The sequence below is a fragment of the Schistocerca nitens genome, chromosome 1, assembly GCF_023898315.1.
Source record: "Schistocerca nitens isolate TAMUIC-IGC-003100 chromosome 1, iqSchNite1.1, whole genome shotgun sequence".
In the NCBI taxonomy this organism is placed as follows: Eukaryota; Metazoa; Arthropoda; class Insecta; order Orthoptera; family Acrididae; genus Schistocerca; species Schistocerca nitens.
Window position 1 is genome coordinate 501,979,873 of NC_064614.1, and position 21,588 is coordinate 502,001,460.

General features: G+C 41.2%; 1 protein-coding gene across 1 annotated transcript in view; it reads right to left on the minus strand.

Annotated features, from left to right (window-relative positions):
* LOC126252917 (pre-mRNA-splicing factor SPF27-like) overlaps positions 1–20,144 on the minus strand; it is a 32,069-nt gene extending 11,925 nt beyond the window's left edge. The window contains exons 1-2 of the mRNA XM_049953906.1: positions 19,722–20,144; positions 19,537–19,629 (exon numbers count right to left, since the gene is read on the minus strand). Of these exons, the coding sequence (XP_049809863.1) occupies positions 19,537–19,629; positions 19,722–19,796 (168 nt within the window). The 5' untranslated portion in view covers positions 19,797–20,144. The remainder of the gene's footprint in view (positions 1–19,536; positions 19,630–19,721) is intronic.
* Positions 20,145–21,588: the final 1,444 nt, after the last annotated feature.

Genomic DNA, 21,588 nt, shown 5'->3' on the forward strand with positions numbered 1-21,588 from the left:
CCTCCTGGCCTCAACCTTCGTTAGTCGCTGTCCTCAGCCATCCAGCCCCTCCCTGTTCCCATTCCAGCACTAAACAGCCATCATTTCACCGCCACACCCAGTCTTTTAATTTCTTTTATTTTTATTTCTCTCCTTTCCACTACTTACCCCCTCCCCACCTTCTCTCCTACCCTCCATCTAAAGTTCAACACTTCACTGTCCTCCACTCCCACCATACTATCCTTCCCCATCCCCCCACCCAGTCGCCACTCCCATCATGCACTGGTGCTGCTGCTCGCAGTGTAGTTTCAGCTCTCTGAAACTGCAGGTGTGTGTGCAAGTTGCGCGCGCGCGCGCGTGCGTGTGTGTGTGTGTGTGTGTGTGTGTGTGTGTGTGTGTGTGTGTGTGTGTGTGTATACACATACAATTTCATGTACTTCCATCGCATTTTAATATAATCATGACAAAGTAAGAAATGAAATGAAATGAGAAAACTGAATAAAAGTGTTAATGCTTCATACCTGGCTGACCCCTAATTTAAACAACAATGAAGTTAGTTACTGAGAGAACAAGAACAAGTTGAAGTTGGTTTGCAGCTATAACTGATTAAATAAAATACTAGTATCAGTTGCAAAAAATACACTAAGATGAAAAACGAAAGAATTACTGAAATGGGACATGAATTAGTAGATGTGATGTACATGTACAGATAAATAAATGTTCACAATTTCAGAAAAAGTCTGATGATTTATGCATGAGAAAGAGCATAACATGTGCAAGTCAAAAATGCACCTCTTGCCCTTATGCAAGCAGTTATTCGGCTTGGCATTGACTGACAGATCGTCACTGGTCATCAGGGCTCAAATGGAAGCTGGGCTAAGCACTGAAGACCATTAAACTCCAGTCAATGAGATTCCAGATTGAAGGCGTGTCTGGAGACTCCAAACTGGAGTGGGGTAACAACCTGACTATCGCCCAGCATTCAGCTTGACAACCAGGCGCAATGGTCTGGATGCCATTTTATTCCGCACTCTAGTTGTCACCTGCAGCAGCCTTACAGCACAGTGGTTCATCAACGATATTCCAAGCCCCATTTCGTTACCCTTCATTGTGAACCATCTTGGGTTTACATTTCAGCAAGATAAAGCCCGCCCACACAAAGCGAGAGTTTCTATTCCTTGTCTTCTCGAAGCAACGAAAAAAAGAATGCCAAATTCAGAAGAACGCAAACTCCCCAAGACTGGCTAAGTTTCACGGAAGCTTGAAATTTAGTGCGGACGCCAATGCGAGATGCTTTTAATAGTTTCCACAATGAAATATTGTCTCAAAATATAGTAGAAAACCCAAAGAGATTCTTGTCATCTGTAAAGCACACCAGTGGCAAAAAACAGTCAATACCATCACTGCGTCACAGCAATGGAAATGTTACCGATGATAGTGCCACTAAAGTGCAGTTGCTAAATACAGTTTTCTGTAATTCCTTCACGAAAGAAGACGAAGAAAATATTCCAGAATTCAAAATCAGAACAGCTATTAGCATGAGTGACATTAAAGTAGGGGTTGCGATACAACTCAAATCACTTAAGAAAGGCAAGTCCTCCGGTCCAGATGGTATACCTATCAGGTTCCTTTCAGAGTATGCAGAAAAAATAGCGCCTTTCTTAGCAACCGCTCATTTGATGAAAGGTCTGTTCCTAAAGACTGGAAAGTAGCACAGGTCACACCAATATTCAAAAAAGGAAATAGGAGTAACCCATTGAATTACACACCCATATCAGTGACCTCAATTTGCAGTAGGATTTTGGAGCATATACTGTACTCTAACATTATAAATCACCTTGAAGAAAGTGACTTATTGATACATAACCAACACGGGTTCAGAAAATATCGTTCTTGTGTAATACAGCTAGCTCTTTATTCCCATGAAGTAATGAGTGCTGTCGACAACGGATCTCGGATCAATTCCATATTCCTAGATTTCCAGAAGGCTTTTGATACCATTCCTCATAAGAGACTATTAATCAAATTCCGTGCATATGGAGTATCATCTTAGTTGTGTGACTGGATTTGTGATTTCCTCTCAGAGGGGTCACAGTTTGTAGTGACAGACGGTAAATCATCGAGTAGAACAGAAGTGATATCTGGCGTTTCGCAAGGTAGTGTCATAGGCCCTCTGCTGTTCCTGATTTACATAAAATGATCTAGGTGATAATCTGAGCAGCCCCCTTAGAATGTTTGCAGATGACTTTGTAATTTACCGTCTAGTAAAATCAGACGATCAATTCCAATTACAAAATGATCTAGAGAGAATTTCTGTATGGTGCAAAAAGTTGGAATTAGCACTAAACAAAGGAAAGTGTGAGGTCATCCACATGGGTACTAAAAGAAATGCGATAAATTTTGGGTATACGATAAATCGCACAAATCTAAGGGCTGTCAGTTCGACTAAATACCTAGGAATTACAATTACGAGCAACTTAGATTGGGAAGACCACATAGATAATATTGTGGGGAAGGCAAAACAAAGACTGCGCTTTTTTGGCAGAACACTTTGAAGATGCGACAAACCCACTAAAGAGACAGCCTGCATTACACTTGTTTGTCCTCTGCTTGAATATTGCTGTGCAGTATGGGATCCTTACCAGGGAGGATTGACAGAGGACATCAAAAAAAGTGCAAAGAAGGGCATCTTGTTTCATGTTATCACGCAATAGGGGTGAGAGTGTCACTGATATGATACACGAGCTGGGCTAGCAGTCACTGAAACAAAGGCGGTTTTCTTTGCGGCGAGATCTGTTTACGAAATTTCAATCACCAACTTTCTCTTCTGAATGCGTAAATATTTTGTTGACACCCACCTATGAAGGGAGAAATGATCATAATAATAAAATAAGAGAAATCAGAGCTCGAACGGAAAGATTTAGTTGTTCCTTTTCCCCATGCGCCATTCGAGAGTGGAACGGTAGAGAAGTAGTACGAAAATGGTTTGATGAACCCTCTGCCAGGCACTTAAGTGTGAATTGCAGAGTAACCATGTAGACGCAGATGTTGCCAAAGCCTACTTTGTCCAGCAAGGTTGCCAGATCTCTGCCCGATAGAGAAAGTCTGGAGCATTATGAGCAGGGTCCTCCAACCATCTTGGGATTTTGACGATCTAACGTGCCAATCTAACGTGGCACGATGTCCATCAGGTGGACATCCATCAACTATCATCAGTCAACGCCTGAATAAAGGCTGTTGGTGGACTAACACATTACTGGCTTGCTCAATTTGTGAATATCTTTCTTAAATAGATCATCCGATTTTTCTGAAATGGTAATAATTTGTTTATCTGTACGTGCACATCACATCCATGGATTTCCGTACCACTTGGATAATTCCTTCACAGTGCATCTTATCAAAAATTAAATGGACATGCAGGAAAGAGACAGAGAGAGAGAGAGAGAGAGAGAGAGAGAGAGAGAGAGAGAGAGAGAGAGAGAGAGAGCGAGCTGTAAAACTATGATTCAGATAGTTGTGGCTGATTTGATCACCAACTGAGAAGGAACGAGCAAGCAACTCAAATGGATTAAAATTATCTATTGAGTAATTTTGGCAGGAGTCCAGGCACTACACAAAAATTTAAAACCATTCCTAAACTCACCTCATTGTCATTTAAAACAACGACAACTAATTATAAGAAAAACTGCTGTGCTCCTGTAACGTGTAGTTACTGACAATGGTATGCCACAAGCACTGTGGACTGGTCTGTCATCCCGCTGGAGAAGGTCCCCCCGAGTGTCAAAGAACAGTTCCCTATTGATGATTATAATGGATTTGAGGTGCTCAATAGCACAGTCACCAGCACACTTACTTGGCGTTAGCACATGACTCTAGTGGTGGTAGTGGAGGTGTTAGGATGTCTGTCTTCACAAACTAAGTTACTCATAATGTATTAATCCACCTATCAATTGCAAAAGCTACTCTTACAATATACTGAATTATGACAGTTAAAATCAATTAATAAAAAGTATTAGATTACCTGGTCGAAATATCCACTCAGAGCTCACTGACCTCCTCTGCCCAACACTTTAGAGATGATGACCAACTTTTCACAGAATTGTAAACACGTGTTACACTAGCGTTGTTGTTGTTGTTGGTGGTGGTGAATGAGGAGGACAGGTTGCCAGACAAACAGAGTTGCCTGTATGTCAGCATATAAAACACATCTAGTTAAACAACCTGTGCTGAAAGTGGTGTACTAAGAACTTCACATATTTGTCGATTTTCCTGCTGGATGTAGAAACTGTGTGTTAATGGACAGTGACTTTTCTTAGCGGGGTGTGCATCACGTACTTCCACTGGTGTGGATGGCTTAAAGTCTGCCATGCCTCAGTAGTCAATTTGATTGGCAACAGTTTGTTTGCCACGTCCAACCATTCGTTTTCCCACTGACACATGATTCTTCTGTCAGACAATGAGGTGATAGTGTGCTGGGGGATGGCACACCAGATTACACCACCACCTCTAAACCCTTCTTAGACTGCTCAGTCACTTTCCCATATCCCAACATGTCCTGGTGCCCAACAGAAGATCGCCACCTTGCCTTGGCTTGGATCTGCTGTAAAACATTGTGGATGGTCTGAATCATTTTTTCTGTAAGTCACTTGTTGAGCTGCTTGTACGGCAGTAAGTGAGCCAGAGCAGTTTTTCAATCCTTGGCTGCTTATTCTGATGTTGGACACGTTCAGATCCAGCAGACATTGTTTAGCATGTATTCCGAATGGCTTTGTCACATGTGGCCAAATCTTGAACATCTGCTCAAAGTTCATATGTTGCACTGCAGTAAATGCAAACGACTGATGCAATGGTACAGAAAGCTTTCTGGGGAGGACAACCACAGCTCAGAGGTATTGTGAACAACAGTAAAAAACACTCATGACCCAATAACCATGGTGCAAAGCTAACATTTTCAGAACCTGTCTTGCCATAAAGTGGCATCACTAACTTTGGAGTGGTAGTTCACCAATCTCTGCACACAGATTCTAAACTAGGCTGGTCCAATAGGCTCCAGCTGATAGTTTAACACTTTCATGATGGATAGTTCTAACACCTTCAAGCAGGAGGCACAAGCTCATCCATAAACCATGTGGCCCTAGCCTATTTAGGCTCTAACAAATGCTCTACAAAACTGCGGGAGATGGAACCTGTCAGCACCTCACCTCATGCCCTTCTGCTGAGATGTATAAAAATCTTGACTGATTTAATGGTCGATGTTTGTAGGTCTTTTAGGTATGGTAGCCACATTAATACCATGTCAAATATAAGGCACAGAAAGCACACTCCATTCTCTTGAATAATGCAACCTGGCAGGACATCATCAACGTGATAGTAGAAGCACTGTTTGCTAAGGAAGGACTAAATAAAAATTGGCAGATGTCCCTGTTGTCCCAATTCATAAATATGGTGAAGGATTTTATACCTCCATATGGTGTCATCCACTTTTTTAAGGTCAAAAAACACACCAAATCAATGATTTTGATGTAACAAATACCCTTTTATCACCTTATCCAGTTGAATTAAATTATCAAGGTGGTACTGGGAGTTCCACATGAGATTTTGGAATTTGAGGAGCCACACTGGGTGGCTGTTCACCATTTGCTCAAGAATCTTTTCCTTAGATCTGTTAATAACTATACCCCAGTAACTGTTAGGGCTAGTACAATCGTTGCATGGTTTCCACAAATGTATTAATATTATCTTCCTCCATGTGTTTAGGTACTGCCTATCATACCAGATTTTATTGCTAGAAGATAGGAATGTCTCTTCAGTTCCTGGGCACAGATGATGAAGCACGGCATAAGGAATCTTATCTGGTCTTTGGCAGTTTCTCTTGCTATGGACAGAGTCAATTCCACCTCCCATATGGAGAACAGCCATTATATGAGCCACATCTCTAGGCAAGTACACCAAGATCTCATTCCTCAATGTAAGTGTAAAGGGAGGTGTAATGCCCTTATCCTACATTCTCCTTATTGACTCCCAAATTTGTGTAGTCAGTGAGGACTGGTTAATGAAATTCACAATTTCCTTCCATAAGTTTCTCTCCCTTTCTTTAATCATTTGCTGTGCTTTTGCTTTCAAAATCTTGAAAGTGCTGAGCTTTTCTCTTATTAGATAATATTTCAATTTCTGTAGAGCTCTGCATTTGCACAAACTGCCTAGTGGCATTCTCCATTCTACCCAGGGAAGGTAGTCTTCTGAAACAGTTGATAGATTTTGCTACAGAGCCTTTGGCCATTTGAGGTAATATGGTCCATCAGATCCTGGACACTTTCCTTTTATTCAAGTAAGCCTTCTGGCTGTATAGTGTCCAGTTTGCCATTTTAAGCATCCACTCTTGTGGTTCCCTTCCTATCACTGCTACCTACTAATCGGGTGGATCCATACTACAAAGTTGTCACTAGAATACATATCTGTAACCACTGAACAGTCTGTGATAAGTGGAGAGCAGCAAAAGGAAAGGACAATTGCTGAAGACGGCCTGTAGCTGTAGAAAAATTCATCATCTGACCAAAATTCAACAGGCATACATCCTCTAAGATTGAGGGTCTTGGTGACTTGACCATTGTTCCTTGGAAATCTCTTTTGGTGAATCTTCATCCAGCAAGCAGTATGGTGGAAGGTAAGGACACATCATGATATTAACAGTTGTGAGAAGTTCCACTGCAACTGCGTGAATGTCAATGGCAAGTGAGACTGGAGAGATACAGTATATGTCACTAACGGAAACAGCCACCCAACCTTAGCCCATTATCCAGTAATATCATCCTTCATGTAGAGGTTGTAATGTAACCACAGGTGTTGGTTGGTTGGCTGGGCCTGACTACTAGCTCACCAGCACCTTTTTCCTAAAACAGACAGGTCTATATGACTGTAGATCAGAGAGAGCCTACTGCACAAAACCCAGGGGAAGAAAACCCCAAGGCCTACCAAAGGTTAGCGAAGCTGAGTTAAGGGACAAAAATAAGAAAGGGAGAAAGAGAAAAATGCAGGCAAGGCACCCCATCTAGGGAGCAACCGGAAGCCCCTGAAAGCAGCAGAGTGAAATAAGGAGACACACACACACACACACACACAGCCCAGGCCCCACCACTAAGAGGGGTACTCCACTCGGAGATTGCCTTGGAGGTCAAAACACAGACAGGGCAAGAGAAGCGCACAGAGACAAAAGATGAAGAACAAGCACAACAGACTATGCGAAAGGGGGGAAGGAAAGTAAGAGAGCAGGCAGGGTGATGTACAGGAACATAATGTAGACGCCCAGGATGCCGCTAAGTTAGTATTTTAAGAACAAGCAAGGATAAAATACTGACAAAGTAAAAAGTTGGAAGAGACATTATGCGAAAACCAACGAATTAATTTTTTCACATTCATCTTTTGATATACTGTTTTTTGTTTTTAGTAGCAGAACATAGTCAAGGTTTTTTCCTCATAAGAGAAGCATGTGCATTTGTAGAACAAAAGTACTGCAATCGAAGTGTATTTAAATGTGCATGAATGATACAATATAGAAGACCAATATAAAGGATTTTTATTTATTGAAGTATGTGAAGTGAATTGTTTTGTAATTATGAGAAGTGCCAGTGCCCACCGAGTCCTTTAGCTGCCTGCATCTTCACCAAAATTGTAAGGACGCCCGATGCACAAGCAGACATTTTTAAACAAATTCGATTCATTTTCAGTTACTAATGTTCAATCAGTTACTTATTAATTCCTTTTATTTTTTAATATATTACAATGAGAAGTGGGGTGGACTACAAAAACCAGACAGCTGCATCCTGGTCTGGGCATAGGAAGAAACATAGCGTTCTGCCAATTCCTCAATGGGCCAATAAGTTTAAGTGGTCCTCCCTTAAAGAGTGGTAAAACCCCACTTCATGAACAAAATGTAAAACTGAATCAGCCCCTGAGGTATCATCTCTTTAACAGTAGGAGTAGTGAGTCACGAGACTAAGAGTCCGCCACAGAGTGGCTAGGCAGGGTCACACTAACAGAATGTGGACCAGCGTCAAACTGGAGCCACAATGGCAATAGGGTGCGTCCTCACTACAGAGGAGATGACCAGAAGTCAGCCAAATACGGCCAACACGGAGCCAGCAAAGAATGGTGAAGTCCTTATGACACACCTGCATGGAGAACCCCTACAGATTCATAGTCTCCTTTATCACCCGTAGCCAGTTTGGTGAAGGCAGAGTAAGCAATTCTATATTCCAGGTACCTAAAACTTGAGGCACAATACCGATCAGAGGTCTCTTTCCGGAATGCTGATCTCTAGAGTCTGTTTACTGGTAGTTTGGCCAGGCTATCAGCAAGTTCATTCCCTGTGATCTAAACGTGGCCTGAGGTCCAGACGAAGGTCACCGAGTGTACACACTGTTCAAGGGCATACATGGAATCCTGTACAGCAATGACCATGGGATGGCGAGGGTAGCACTGGTCAAGAGCTTGCAAACTGCTCAAGCAGTCATTGCAGATGAGAAAGGACCCACCAGCGCAGGAATGGATATGCCCACGAGATGGCCATCAATTCCACAGTGAAAATACTATAGCTATCTGATAACGAGTGCAGTTCAGTACGTCCCATGTGAGTATAAGCAAAGCCTACATGACCAGGAACCTAGTTTCTAAGGTTCCTGTCGCAAGTCAAACCGCAGTGGTGTATCACATCCAGTATCCACAATGCTGAGGGTGATGCCAAACCGTATTCCAGACTCCCATAATGAAGACTGGATTGTGTCAGGAAAGAGGGTAGTGTAATCTGCACCCCAGCTGGTGTTACTCAGGCAGTGAAGGTTATTAATGTGCCGCTAGCAGTTTTGCTTAAGCTGGCAAAGATGGGGAATCGAAGATCAGACCTAAAATATGGTAAGTCTTTACCACATTGAGTAGTTGGTCATTGATAAGTTCCAGTTGTGGGTAAATGGTACAACGTCGATAGAAGTGCACGACGCGAGTCTTGGTAGCTGAAAATCGAAAGCCATGGGTGAGGGCCCATGACTGCACCATTCCTATGACACCTTGCAGTCTAGGTTCAGTGACACCTACACCATAGGAGCAATAGTAGAGGCACATCATCAACATACAAGGAGGAGGATACCAATGCCCCACAGCTGCTGCTAGACCACTGGTGGCTGCTAGAAAGAGAGACACTCAGTACAGAGTCTTGAGAGACCTCGTTCTCTGGGAAGCACCAACTCAAACCCAGAATGTATGATACCACCCCAAGCCAACACAGCTGCCGTCTCACCATACGTTGAACCGACTTACAAAGAAAATTTGTGAGGCTCACTGGCTGATAAGTGTCCACCTCTAGCGGATTCTTACTTGGTTTCAGTACTGGGACAATGATGTTTTCTCATCACTGTTGTGGTGTCACCGCCAGACACCACACTTGCTAGGTGGTAGCTTAAATCGGCCGCGGTCCATTAGTACATGTCGGACCCGCGTGTCGCCACTGTCAGGATCGCAGATCGAGCGCCACCACCCGGCAGGTCTCGAGAGACGTACTAGCACTCGCCCCAGTTGTACGATGACGTTGCTAGCGACTACACTGACGAAGCCTTTCTCTCATTTGCCGAGAGACAGTTAGAATAGCCTTCAGCTAAGTCCATGGCTACGACCTAGCAAGGCGCCATTTGTACCATTGCATGTATCTCAAGATAGTCTCACTTGTATCATCAAGAATGCTGTATACCAAAGGACGATATAAAAGTTAAGTGTTCTAGTAGCTACGTTCTTTTCTTTATCACATTCATTACGAATCCTGTTCCAGACTTAACGCCAGACGGCGTGAGTGGACGCGTGCCCTTTCGGCTACTTCACTGTGGACTGGCTGCCTTGTCAGTCCACTACAACTGTGATGTGAATTCGCCCTCGCTCCAGATGCGGTTAAAGATGGCAAGGGTATGACACTGACAATCTAATGGTAGGTGCTTTATCATTTTGTTGTAGATAAGGTCTGCCTCTGTGGTTGTATCAGGGCAATGGGCTAGGACAATGACAAATTTCCACTCACTGAATGGAGCATTATATGGCTCAGTGGTGTATGGTAAAAGATAATTTCTTTCGCTCCACCCCATTTTAGAACACACAACGCAGGTTGATGATTCTCAGACGCTATGGCTTGAGCATACTGCAGAACAAAATGTTTTACTGATTCTGACAAGGTGCTTTTACCTCTTCTGAAACAATGCTGGAAAACATCTAATAATATGTTCCAAGAGTTTTAACTTTATTCAAACAGTTTACTAAATTTTCAGATTAAGGCTTTGGGTTTGTAGTTTTGAATATGCTTTCTTTCCCCGTTTTGTGTAGGATTTGACTACCGCCAGTTTCAACTTGTCAGATAATACATTGTCTTTGAGAGCAAAGTTTATTAGGTGAACTAATGGTTCCACTAGCTCATGTTTGCATTTCTTCAATGGATATGGAAAATTTTCATGTAATCCTGTGGATTTTTTGTTTCATGGTTGTCAAGAAGCTGCAGAACATCATCCGTGCTTACTGCAGGTAGTTTACTGCAGTTCCGTTCATTAGCAGACTCATATGTATGCCATATCTTTTCAATAGCATCTAAAAGTGATAATTAAAAACCATTCCTAACTGGAAAGGAAATCCAGGTTGGAATATCAACAATGTCATGAAAGGATAGGTTGCTACTCACCATAAAGATGACACATTGAGATGCAGACAAACACAACAAAAAGACGGTTACACACAGAGTTTTAAGCCAAAGCCTTCTTCGGGGGGGAGGGAGGGGGGGGGGTTGTGGAATCAAACACAAAAAGAAAAGAGCGCATGCACGCACGCGTCTGCAGTCTCAGACATCTGAAACCACACTGCACTATATGGTGAGTGGCAAGTTTCCTTCTCTAATATTGTTACATTCCATCCTGGATTTTCCATCGTTTGATTCCAAGATTCATGACTTAAACTATGTCTTAGCTTAGCAATGTTGTTTGCAGACAGTATTGTCTTGTTTTCATATGTTTTCCTTGGTTTGAATTTGGAGTTACATTTCAGCACTAGTGTGTGACCTAAATGGAGGTAGAGGTGACCGTTCACGATGTCTGCCGTGACAATATGGTTATAATTTGTTATAACACGCTCTATTTAACTGTTGTGTGAATAACCTATTCTAGTGGGCACTAGTCCATGTAGATCTTCAGCCTTGTAAGACAGAATCCAATCTGTAAAAAAATTGCTTTCCTGGCAATCGTGTAGAGTGTTGATGTTAGGATCTCTGAGTATGAAGAGGTTTACACTTCTATGACCTGATATTAAGCATTTTAAATCATGACACTGGCACTTCTCTGCTCCTATCACCTGAGTACATGTGCTTAATCAGATAGTCTATGCAGTAACCCACTCTCTCTGCCATTCCAGCACTTTGCTAATTTTATCTCAACAATTCATCTCTACTGAAGCGAAATACTATCAACAGAAACGAATGGTTTTACTATATATAAACAATACATATGTTCTATTGTTCTATAAACACGAATAAACAAAAAGTTAAACAAAAAAAGACACGATGCTCCTTACAGCACATTAATTATGTTAATTGTTATATGGCATGATTTAGTGCAGTTTTAAAACAAACTTATGTGTGCTGAATTAAAAATCAATGGAATACAAACGTCTCAAAAATGAGATCGACAGGGTCTATACAAGGGCGATGTTCTTGAGGACAATATTATGGAAATGGAAGAGAATGTAGATGAAGATGAAATGGGAGATATGATATTGCGTGAAGAGAATGGCAGAGCACTGAAAGACCCAAGTCGAAACAAGGCCCCGGAGTAGACAACATTCCATTAGAACTACTGATAGCCTTGGGAGAGCCAGGCCTAACAAAACTCTACTATCTAGTGAGCAAGACGTACGAGACAGGCGAAATATCCTCAGACTTCAAGAAGAATATAATAATTCCAATCCCAAAGAAAGCAGGTGTTGACAGATGTGAAAATTACCGAACTATCAGTTTAATAAGCCACGGCTGCAAAATACTAACACGAATTCTTTACAGACGAATGGAAAAACTGGTAGAAGCCGACCTCGGGGAAGATCAGTTTGGATTCCGTAGAAATGTTTGAACACGTGAGGCAATACTGACCCTACGACTTATCTTAGAAAATAGATTAAGGAAAAGCAAACCTACGTTTCTAGCATTTGTAGACTTACAGAAAGCTTTTGACAATGTTGACTGGAATACTCTCTTTCAAATTCTAAAGGTGGCAGGGGTAAAATACAGGGAGCGAAAGGCTATTTACAATTTGTACAGAAAGCAGATGGCAGTTATAAGAGTCGAGGAGCATGAAAGTGAAACAGTGGTTGGGAAGGGAGTGAGACAGGGTTGTAGCCTCTCCCCGATGTTATTCAATCTGTATATGGAACAAGCAGTAAAAGAATCAAAAGAAAAATTTGGAGTAGGAATTAAAATCCATGGAGAAGAAATGGAAACTTCGAGGTTCGTTGATGACATTGTAATTCTGTCAGACACAGCAGAGGACCTGGAAGAGCAGTTGAACGGAATGGATAGTGTCCTGAAAGGAGGATATAAGATGAACATCAACAAAAGCAAAACGAGGATAATGGAATGTAGTCGAATTAAAACGGGTAATGCTGTGGGAATTAGATTAGGAAATGAGACGCTTGAAGTAGTAAATGAGTTTTGCTATTTGGGGAGCAAAATAACTGATGATGGTCGAAGTAGAGAGAATATTAAATGTAGACTGGCAATGGCAAGAAAAGAGTTTCTAAAGAAGAGAAATTTGTTAATATCGAGTATAGATTGAAGTGTCAGGCGAGTATAGATTTAAGTGTCAGGAAGTCATTTCTGAAAGTATTTGTATGGAGTCTAGCTACGTATGGAAGTGAAACATGGACGATAAATAGTTTGGACAAGAAGAGAATAGAAGCTTTCGAAATGTGGTGCTAAGAATGTTGAAGATTAGGTGGGTAGATCACATAACTAATGAGGAGGTATTGAATAGAATTGGGGAGAAGATAAATTTGTGGCTCAACTTGACTAGAAGAAGGGATCGGTTGGTAGGACATGTTCAGAGGCATCAAGGGCTCACCAATTCAGTACTGGAGGGCAGCGTGGAGGGTAAAAATCGTAGAGGGAGGCCAAGAGATTAATACACTAAACAGATTCAGAAGGATGTAGGTTGCAGTAGGTACTGGGAGATGGTGAAGCTTGCACAGGATAGAGTAGCATGGAGAGCTGCGTCAAACGAGTCTCTGGACTGAAGACCGCAACAACAACAATTTAATTTTAACTACAGTTTTATGACTCTGCCTCCGTATCACATGCAGTTGGGATTGAATTTGCAATGCAAATGGCAGTAAAATAAAATTTATTTCAAAGTCTGATTTTGTAATTTTCGGAACCCAAAAATGTTTTGGTATGAGGAAAATTCAGTATTTTTATGAATAAGGTGAAGCAGCACATATTTTTCAAGTTTTCAGAAACTGAATGAAATACTATAAATTTCAGGCCTGTACATCAAATACTTTGAGATACAGCCATTTTAAGGTTTCAAAATATGACAAAAATTGCACAATTTTGTAAACCCTAAAAATTAATAACTCAAAAACAAATGTCCCAAAAATTTAATTCTGTATTTTACCTTATTCTGATAGGTAGAATAAAATGACCAACTTAAAAAATTTAAATAAAGATTCAAATTTGTTTTTATTGGTCGATTTCACCAAAATGAAAAGATTTCTCTCAGTACTTTGTAGCCTTAGTGATTTTGGAAACTACTAGTCCTAATGTTTATGCGTGTCATGATACAAAATCCTCCTGGGGAGCCTATGTTTCAGGCACATGTTCCATGGTGTTGTCAAACTTCCCCTAATTTCTACTTCAGACTTCAACTTACTCACAGTTCGTATGATGATATGGGTGGACTTCCTTCCTTAAGTTTTCATCACCACTCCTGCCAGTCTCTTGAAAGAATTGGGAATACAATCAGAACCCAGGAACCACACTTAGGTGACAATGGGAGAAACAATCAGCTGACGACTGGAATATGTGGTCTTAATTGCTCTTTGCATGACTTCTTCCACCTGGAGGACACCTCTTCCCAGAACTGTCACACCGTGGCACAGGTCCAAACTACCAGCATATGGTTGGTGAGGCTTATGTCAACAAGAACACTGGTTAGTTGCATTTCCCCTAATTAACCTTTATAAAGGAGTTGAGTGGGTATAGAACCTTGGTTGCTTAACACTGGGTTGGAACAGACAGGTCTTTGACAGGAATTGTAATCTGCTGTAACTACAAAATGATAAGAATTTTTTAAATCAGTTTATTTACCATTACACATATTTACATGCAAGGTATCTTACCCAGGAGTCCCTTAACATATATACAGGAGCCACACTTGATACTAAATTTTTAGTGTCGAAACCGCTTTCACCTATTCCAAATAGGCTTCCCGCTATCAAGAGACAAGAGCCACCTAGCCTCTTGTTCTAGTCACTATTAAATGGACTAATTTGGGTGCCTAGATCTAAGAAAAAATGAAAAAAAATAATTACTGCCACTTGTTTTGCCCTGTACTGAATCAATGGCTCCTTCATCTAACTCAATGGAGCTACTTGTTGCTAGAAAGCAAGTGAAATCCACTAAGTGAGACAAAGACAGGCTGCCTCAACTATTCAGTCAATGAAACAAATAAAATACACCTGTAAAATTGCTACTCATATCTCAGCAGTAGTTATGTCACCAGAGTGATACTGTTTTCTCATGGATGAAGTAGCTGCTGTCAACCGATGTTGCCGGTTCCTCCTGGATACTTCTATCATACTCTGTCATTCCATTGCTCAAAACTCTATTAATTACTCGCTGCCTCTTTATAGTAGTGTTAAGAGCCTTTTTCACCTCAGATCTGGTTGCACACGACTTGCTTCATTATCTCTCTGGAATGTTCCACCTACATGTGAATGAGGAGGAGATTAGTGTTTAACGTCCCGTCAACAACGATGTCATTGGAGATGGAGCGCAAGCTCGGGTGAGGGAAGGAAATCGGCCGTGCCCTTTCAAAGGAACCATCCCGGCATTTGCCTGAAGCGATTTAGGGAAATCACGGAAAACCTAAATCAGGATGGCCGGAGACGGGATTGAACCGTCGTCCTCCCGAATGCGAGTCCAGTGACATGTGAATGCCTTAATTTCCATCTAATAGGCAAGAATCTCAGTTCGATGCTTCCTATCATGAGCATGGCCTCAATCTTTGCCTTACTTTGTGTTTTGACAAGTGGTAGTCACATGCCTGCACCACTGCCAACCTGCTTCCAGCTTTGTCCAGAGTGTTATCTGTTGTAAACATCCTGGCTGTTTGGGTGGCTCCTCTCTCTCTCTCTCTCTCTCTCTCTCTCTCTCTCTCTCTCTCGCTCGCCGCCCCCCCCTCCCTCCCTCCCTCCCACACACACACACACACACACACACACACACACACACACACACACACACACTCGCCAAGAAGTTTTGGAGGAAACTGTTCCACATGTACTCAGACTTTTAACTAAAACATTCTTCAGTTACTACATGATACTCAGTGTTCACATTTGATTTGTTTCCCTAAGATGCGCCATTAGATACTTAATACCACAACTGACCACAGCTACGAGTCCTCCTGTCATCCTCAATGGGTGCACAGAGAGACTGATGGTGGCAGGAAGGTAACAAGCCACTGATCTCAAAAAAACATTTTGAAGTTCTTTTTACACGATTAAATTGTGTTTAGGAGAAAAGAATACATGCATTAATAACTTAATACAAATGTACAAAACAGCTTGGATAAATCTGAGCTTGGAAACTATACAGGGTCAGCCTAAATGAGTCACTGGATTTCAAAAAACTGTTTATTTATGAGGTCTATTCAAAAAATTCCAAAACATTCATAATTTTGCACCAATGGTGTGTTGGAGTGAAACTCGGCTTGCATCCCTGCACATGCCTGTATTTCATGTGTAACTGCCGGAAGTTTCATCATTATATGTCCATTAGTTATTGTTCAGTGCTGTATAGAATAGAACACTGTGTTTTTACAGTTCGCGAATTTCGAGATAGCAAGAGTTACAGGAGCAACACGTCTGCATTAAATTTTGGACGAAAGTCACGAAAACCTTGAGAGAGACAAACCAAATGATGCAGGAAGCCCAGAGTGATGAGTGCTTAAGCCGTACTTGATGTTACAAATGCATCACATGATTTAAAAATAGCTGGACAGAAGTTAAAGATGAATCTCCACCAGGATGCCCTTCGGACATCTACCAAGGATGCTCATGTCAGGAATGTCAACAAAATTGCGGTACCAATCAAACACTGTCTGCTGAAAGATTGCAGAAGAATATAACATTTCAGTTGGATCAGGTCATGAAATGCTGATACACCACCTCAGAATGCATTGTGTTGCTGTCAAGTCCATCCCACAGCTCATGAGCCAAGACCACAAAGACCTCTGCCTCACAATGTGTGAACATCTTTTTTATCACACAAATGAGAACAAGATGTTCCTTAAGAGAATCATAACTGGTGGTGAGATGTGGGTCTATGGTTATGATGTCGAGACCAAGGTTCATTCTTCACAATGGGTCAGGAGTGGTTCTCCAAGACAGACAAAACCTCGTCAGGTCAAATGTCATAGCCAGGCTGATAGTTTTCTTTGACTTTGAAGGCTTAGTTGATCATGAATTCGTGCCACAGGGATAAACTGTTAATCGATGCTACTATCAGGATGCATTGCAATGCCTGCGAGATAATGTGAGAAGGAAACAGACTGAAATGTAGTGAGAAAATTTAAGGCTCTTGCATCGCGATAACGCACCTACACATTTCTCCCTGTTGCTGCACAATTATTGCACTAAAAGAGGAATACCTGTGATGCCTCGTTCCCTGTACTCTCCAGACTTGGCCTCTGCAGATTTTTTTCATTTCCAAAGTTGAAAACCCCATTGAAAGGATGAAGATTTGCAACAATAGATAACGGAAATGGTCACGTAGATGTACAAAGATGAGTGATACATGAAAAAGGTGCGGACACTCAAACACTCAATATGATTGTATTCTACAAATGTTCAATATGTGCGTCCCTGGTGACCCTGAGCACATCCAAAGGGTAATACAGTCCCATCCGTAACATTCACTGACACATTTTTGTCAGTTTCCATCACAGCAGCAGTGATTCATTGCTGCAGTGTTGTGGACATTGCAAACAAATTTTGTTCTTAACATAACCCCACAGGAAAAATCATATGGTGTGATATCCGATGACATTTGGAAGGGGGGGGGGGGAGAGCTGTGGCAAGAGAGGAACATCACTCAGGCCAACACATCCTTTCCAGCGATCTGTCAGTTTTCTGTTGACATAGGTGCAGATGAGTGTGCTCCAGTGAGCTGGAGCCAGCTCTTAATGAAATGTGAAAGTCGAGGAGTCAGCAGTCGGTCGTGGCAACAATTACAACCGCAACATATCCAGATACACAGAAACTATCACCATAGTGGCACAGAGGTGTTCACTTTTGGCGAATCCCTTTCTGACCCACACAGACTCAATTTGGTACCCCACACTTTCATATTGTGACAATTCACATTTCCTGAATGTTGGAAAGTCAACTCATCACTGAATATCAATGTCCCTACAAAGTCACTATCATTTTCCATAGCTTGCTGCATCCAGGTACAAAACTACAATTGGCTGGCATAATCATCTGGGATCAGGTGTGACAGTTGCAAGCAGTAGTGTTTGAAATGTAAATGTCACTGCAAAACATTTCACACTGTTTTCTGCAGACTGCCCAGTCCCTGGCTTGCTAAAATGGTTGATTTTTAATGGGCTTCACATAAGCTCCATCTCACGCATTCCACAATTTCCTCCAAGACATGCAGCCACCTTATGCTTTTGCCTTTACATACACAACCTGTATCATGAAGCTGGGAAACCCAACGTAAAATGCACTGGTGACTAGATGCAGCTTTGTCATATTTGTTTACAAATGCACAATGAACAATGAACACACTTAACCGACAAACATAGTCTAATCATAAAAATTCTTCTTCCTGCATTTCTACCGTCTCACAGAGCTCCATCACAGATCTGTCTTCTAGTGCTCATGCAAACCATGAGGCAGGTTTTTTTTTTTTTTTTTTTTTTTTTTTTTGTGAGTATATTTTCATGCATCATCCATCTTTGTACATCATATTTGTCAATAAACAGTGCTTTGAATCCCGATCATTCAGGCTGACCCTGTACTTCAGAAACAGGAAGGCCTTTGAAACTTCATTTCATTTTGTGATGTTTCTGCACAGAGATAAATGGGTTTGAAATACATTTTTGGTAAAAATCATGCTATACCACGTGAACTGTATGGTATATAAATGTTAAGAAATCACATTTTGCGTAAAATGCATTTAATGGATTTTTGAAAGCAGTGCAACCAGGAGCCTCTGATCATTACTATACAATCATTAATACATAAATTAAGGAAGCACTGGCTTGAAACAATACAGAATGACAATCCACAGTGGCAGATTCTACTCAAGATTCACATGCCAAGCTCGCACAACATAAAAGTAATGTGCAAACGGCTCTAAATCAGGGCAGTTGGGCATATACTTCTGTATTCCTTATTTATCAAGGGGGCCTAGTTTTTGTTGTGTGCAGGACCCTGACTGGGCGGAATCCGCCACTGTCTTGCAATTTTATATGAACTAGCAAACATGGCAATCCTTTGTAATTGATAAATATGTATGGAAACTGGATATACATCATAAAATCCTCCTCCATCCCATACTATGCAACAATTTTCACTTTCTCCCACATCCCTCTGTTCATCTCCCCCCCCCCCCCCTCCCCAAAATCACCCACACTGTCCAGACGACCCCTCCTGCTGCTACATTTGTGAAGATAGTAAGTTCCATGATAGTATATCACATAGTTTTAATCTGAGAATGAGTCGTCATTAACTTTTACACCATTTAGGTTCTGAAGCAGTATTCTACTTCTATGTCAATAACCCATAAATACAACTTTCCTGTTTTCTGGTAATCCAACGGCGAGTAAGAAAACAAAACAGCACAGTGATGAGTATGCAGTGTTTGTTTAACGTTACACAAGAGGAAAAAATGTATATATATGGGAGAAACAATTGTCTAATTATTTACATACACTGCTATCGCAGTTAAAACTGTCTGCGAGAACGTAACCGCGCATTTTTACAACACAGCCGGTAGTAACAGAAAACTTATAAACTACTGTTTAGAAAAATATATAGTCGACCTGAATGACTGAGTATCGTTTAAAAATTTGAAGTACATCAGTCCAGTAGTTTTCGATATTAATTACTAACAACGTCAAATGACGAGTGATTTATATGGATGAAAGGCTTTCTACGACCGAAATGTCATCAGAAGGTAACATGCACATCACAGTTTATAATTACTTAAGAATCTTTCCACCAGCCTGTTAAACCAACGAAGAAAACATATCATCTACCGCTTACCTCAAAAGCTGTCAAATTCAACGGCGGTAGATGTTCTAAATAATTTTTCGTAGGCCTATAACGCCTTGTTTCTTCTTCAACCATGGCCAGAGCCTGTTTAGAAAACGAAATCGCAGGGCATTACTACTGAAACTAAAATACTATAGCCTAATTACACATTAACCTGATATTCAAAATACACTTACAGCTTCTCGCACCCCAGGTTCATCGTAACCTTGGTCAATGTATGGTAATGCATCCACAACAACTTCACCAGCCATCGTTTTCAATTCGCAACGTCATACACAGTGCAATATCGAAAACCACTCAGAGACGCAAATACTTCGTTTCACTTACAAACCATTGATTGAACTTCCCTAGATCCCCACAATCCCATTTGTTCTTTAGCAACTCAGCAAAGACAAAAAACAAAGCACGAAGTTACTACACTATGCTCAGGCTTTATACAGGTCGATTCACGGAACGGAAGGTCAAAACGTTCTACAAATGCATTTCAAGCATGGAGAGTTGCCTCCAGATTTCAAGTGGCGATTTTCATATAGGCCGCCTACGGAACACAACCGGACGGTAACGTAAATTGTCTCGTTGGTCGTGTGGTGGTGGGAGGGGGGGGGGGGGGAGTCTGTTAGGAGGAGAGGGAGTTTCGACTTTGACGATGGTCAATGTTTTGAGAGGGATGGAGAAGGAGTACAGGGTCGTCACCCACTAACGTGGAAATCCAACCCTTTACGTCACGCACAGTCACGTTTTGTAGCGGATTTCTTGTTGTTGATCCTCCCCAAAGACCTTGTAAAAAATAACTAGACTCACTTATGGCGCTGCAGTCGCGGGATAATTTGAAACTTCGGCTGGCCGCCATTATAGTGGTTGTAGTCTGATCTCTGATGTGTTGTGTAGTATTGTTGTTTATGAAGACCCTTATTCAACGTTGTATATTTGTTGAGGCGTACATACAGTATTTGTTACTCGTAATTCTTCTGTGTGTACGTTCCAATCAAAAGAAGTACAATGGTGAACAGTTGTGCAGCGATTAATTGTACAAATAAATTCGAGAAAGGAACGAATATTACATTTCACAGGTACGTGGATATTTTAAGTTGTTTTGTATGTCAGTGCACTTGCTTAATAAATGTTTTTGTAATACGGTATTAGCATAATGTCTGTGCAACTATTTGCAGGTTTCCTTTCTCAAAACCACAGCTGTTACAAAAGTGGTTACACGCTGTCAGGAGGCAAGATTTCCGACCGACAGAATAAGTTTTTTTTTGTTCTGATCATTTTGAAGAAAGTTGGCTGATCGGTAGTGTTTTCATGGTCTAGGTTAGGTTGAAACTTGATAATTTGGTCGTGAGTTGCCAAAGCACTATGCCATATATAACGCACTTCTCGTCATAAAATCTAAAGCAAGGTAGAGTCAGAAAATATCTATTAATATAGTGGACAAGTCTTCGAGTATTTTGATGCATTTTGCGTACATCTATCGTAAATGAACTACGAAAAATGCTAGGGGTCCAGTACATAACTTTGAGCAACGGCAGATTCCATGTACTATGTAAGATAAATTCATAAACAGTGACTAGTTGCTGTTTGTTCATAAATTAAAAAGTATATTGTAGTAACGTATTTAAATGAGGCATTATGTTTGTGAGCTAACTTAAGGGAAGGCATTTTATAACCAAAAGCGATGTATAAACATTCGAACTCCGCGCGTCAGTTTACCACTCTAATGGCCGCCGCCCAGCTATTCAATTTGTCCGTTCTTCACAGTCGACCACTCGTGCGGTTGTGGGGGCCTGATCCTCCCTTAGGCTGACTCACACTAGACGTCAGTGGAACTAAAGGTGTTGTCAACGTCAAATATTGGTAGAGTTTTGACGCGAGATTGAACGTCAACTAGACACTGTGAAAGAGAGGTTTTGAGATCCCTTTCGCGGTACAAAACGTCGAAATATAGCATCATAATTAAAGTATCTGCAATGATAAAATTTATTAATGGGCAACGTAGCAGATGTTCCTGATTCTGAAAAGATTGTATTGTCAACTGCAAAGAAG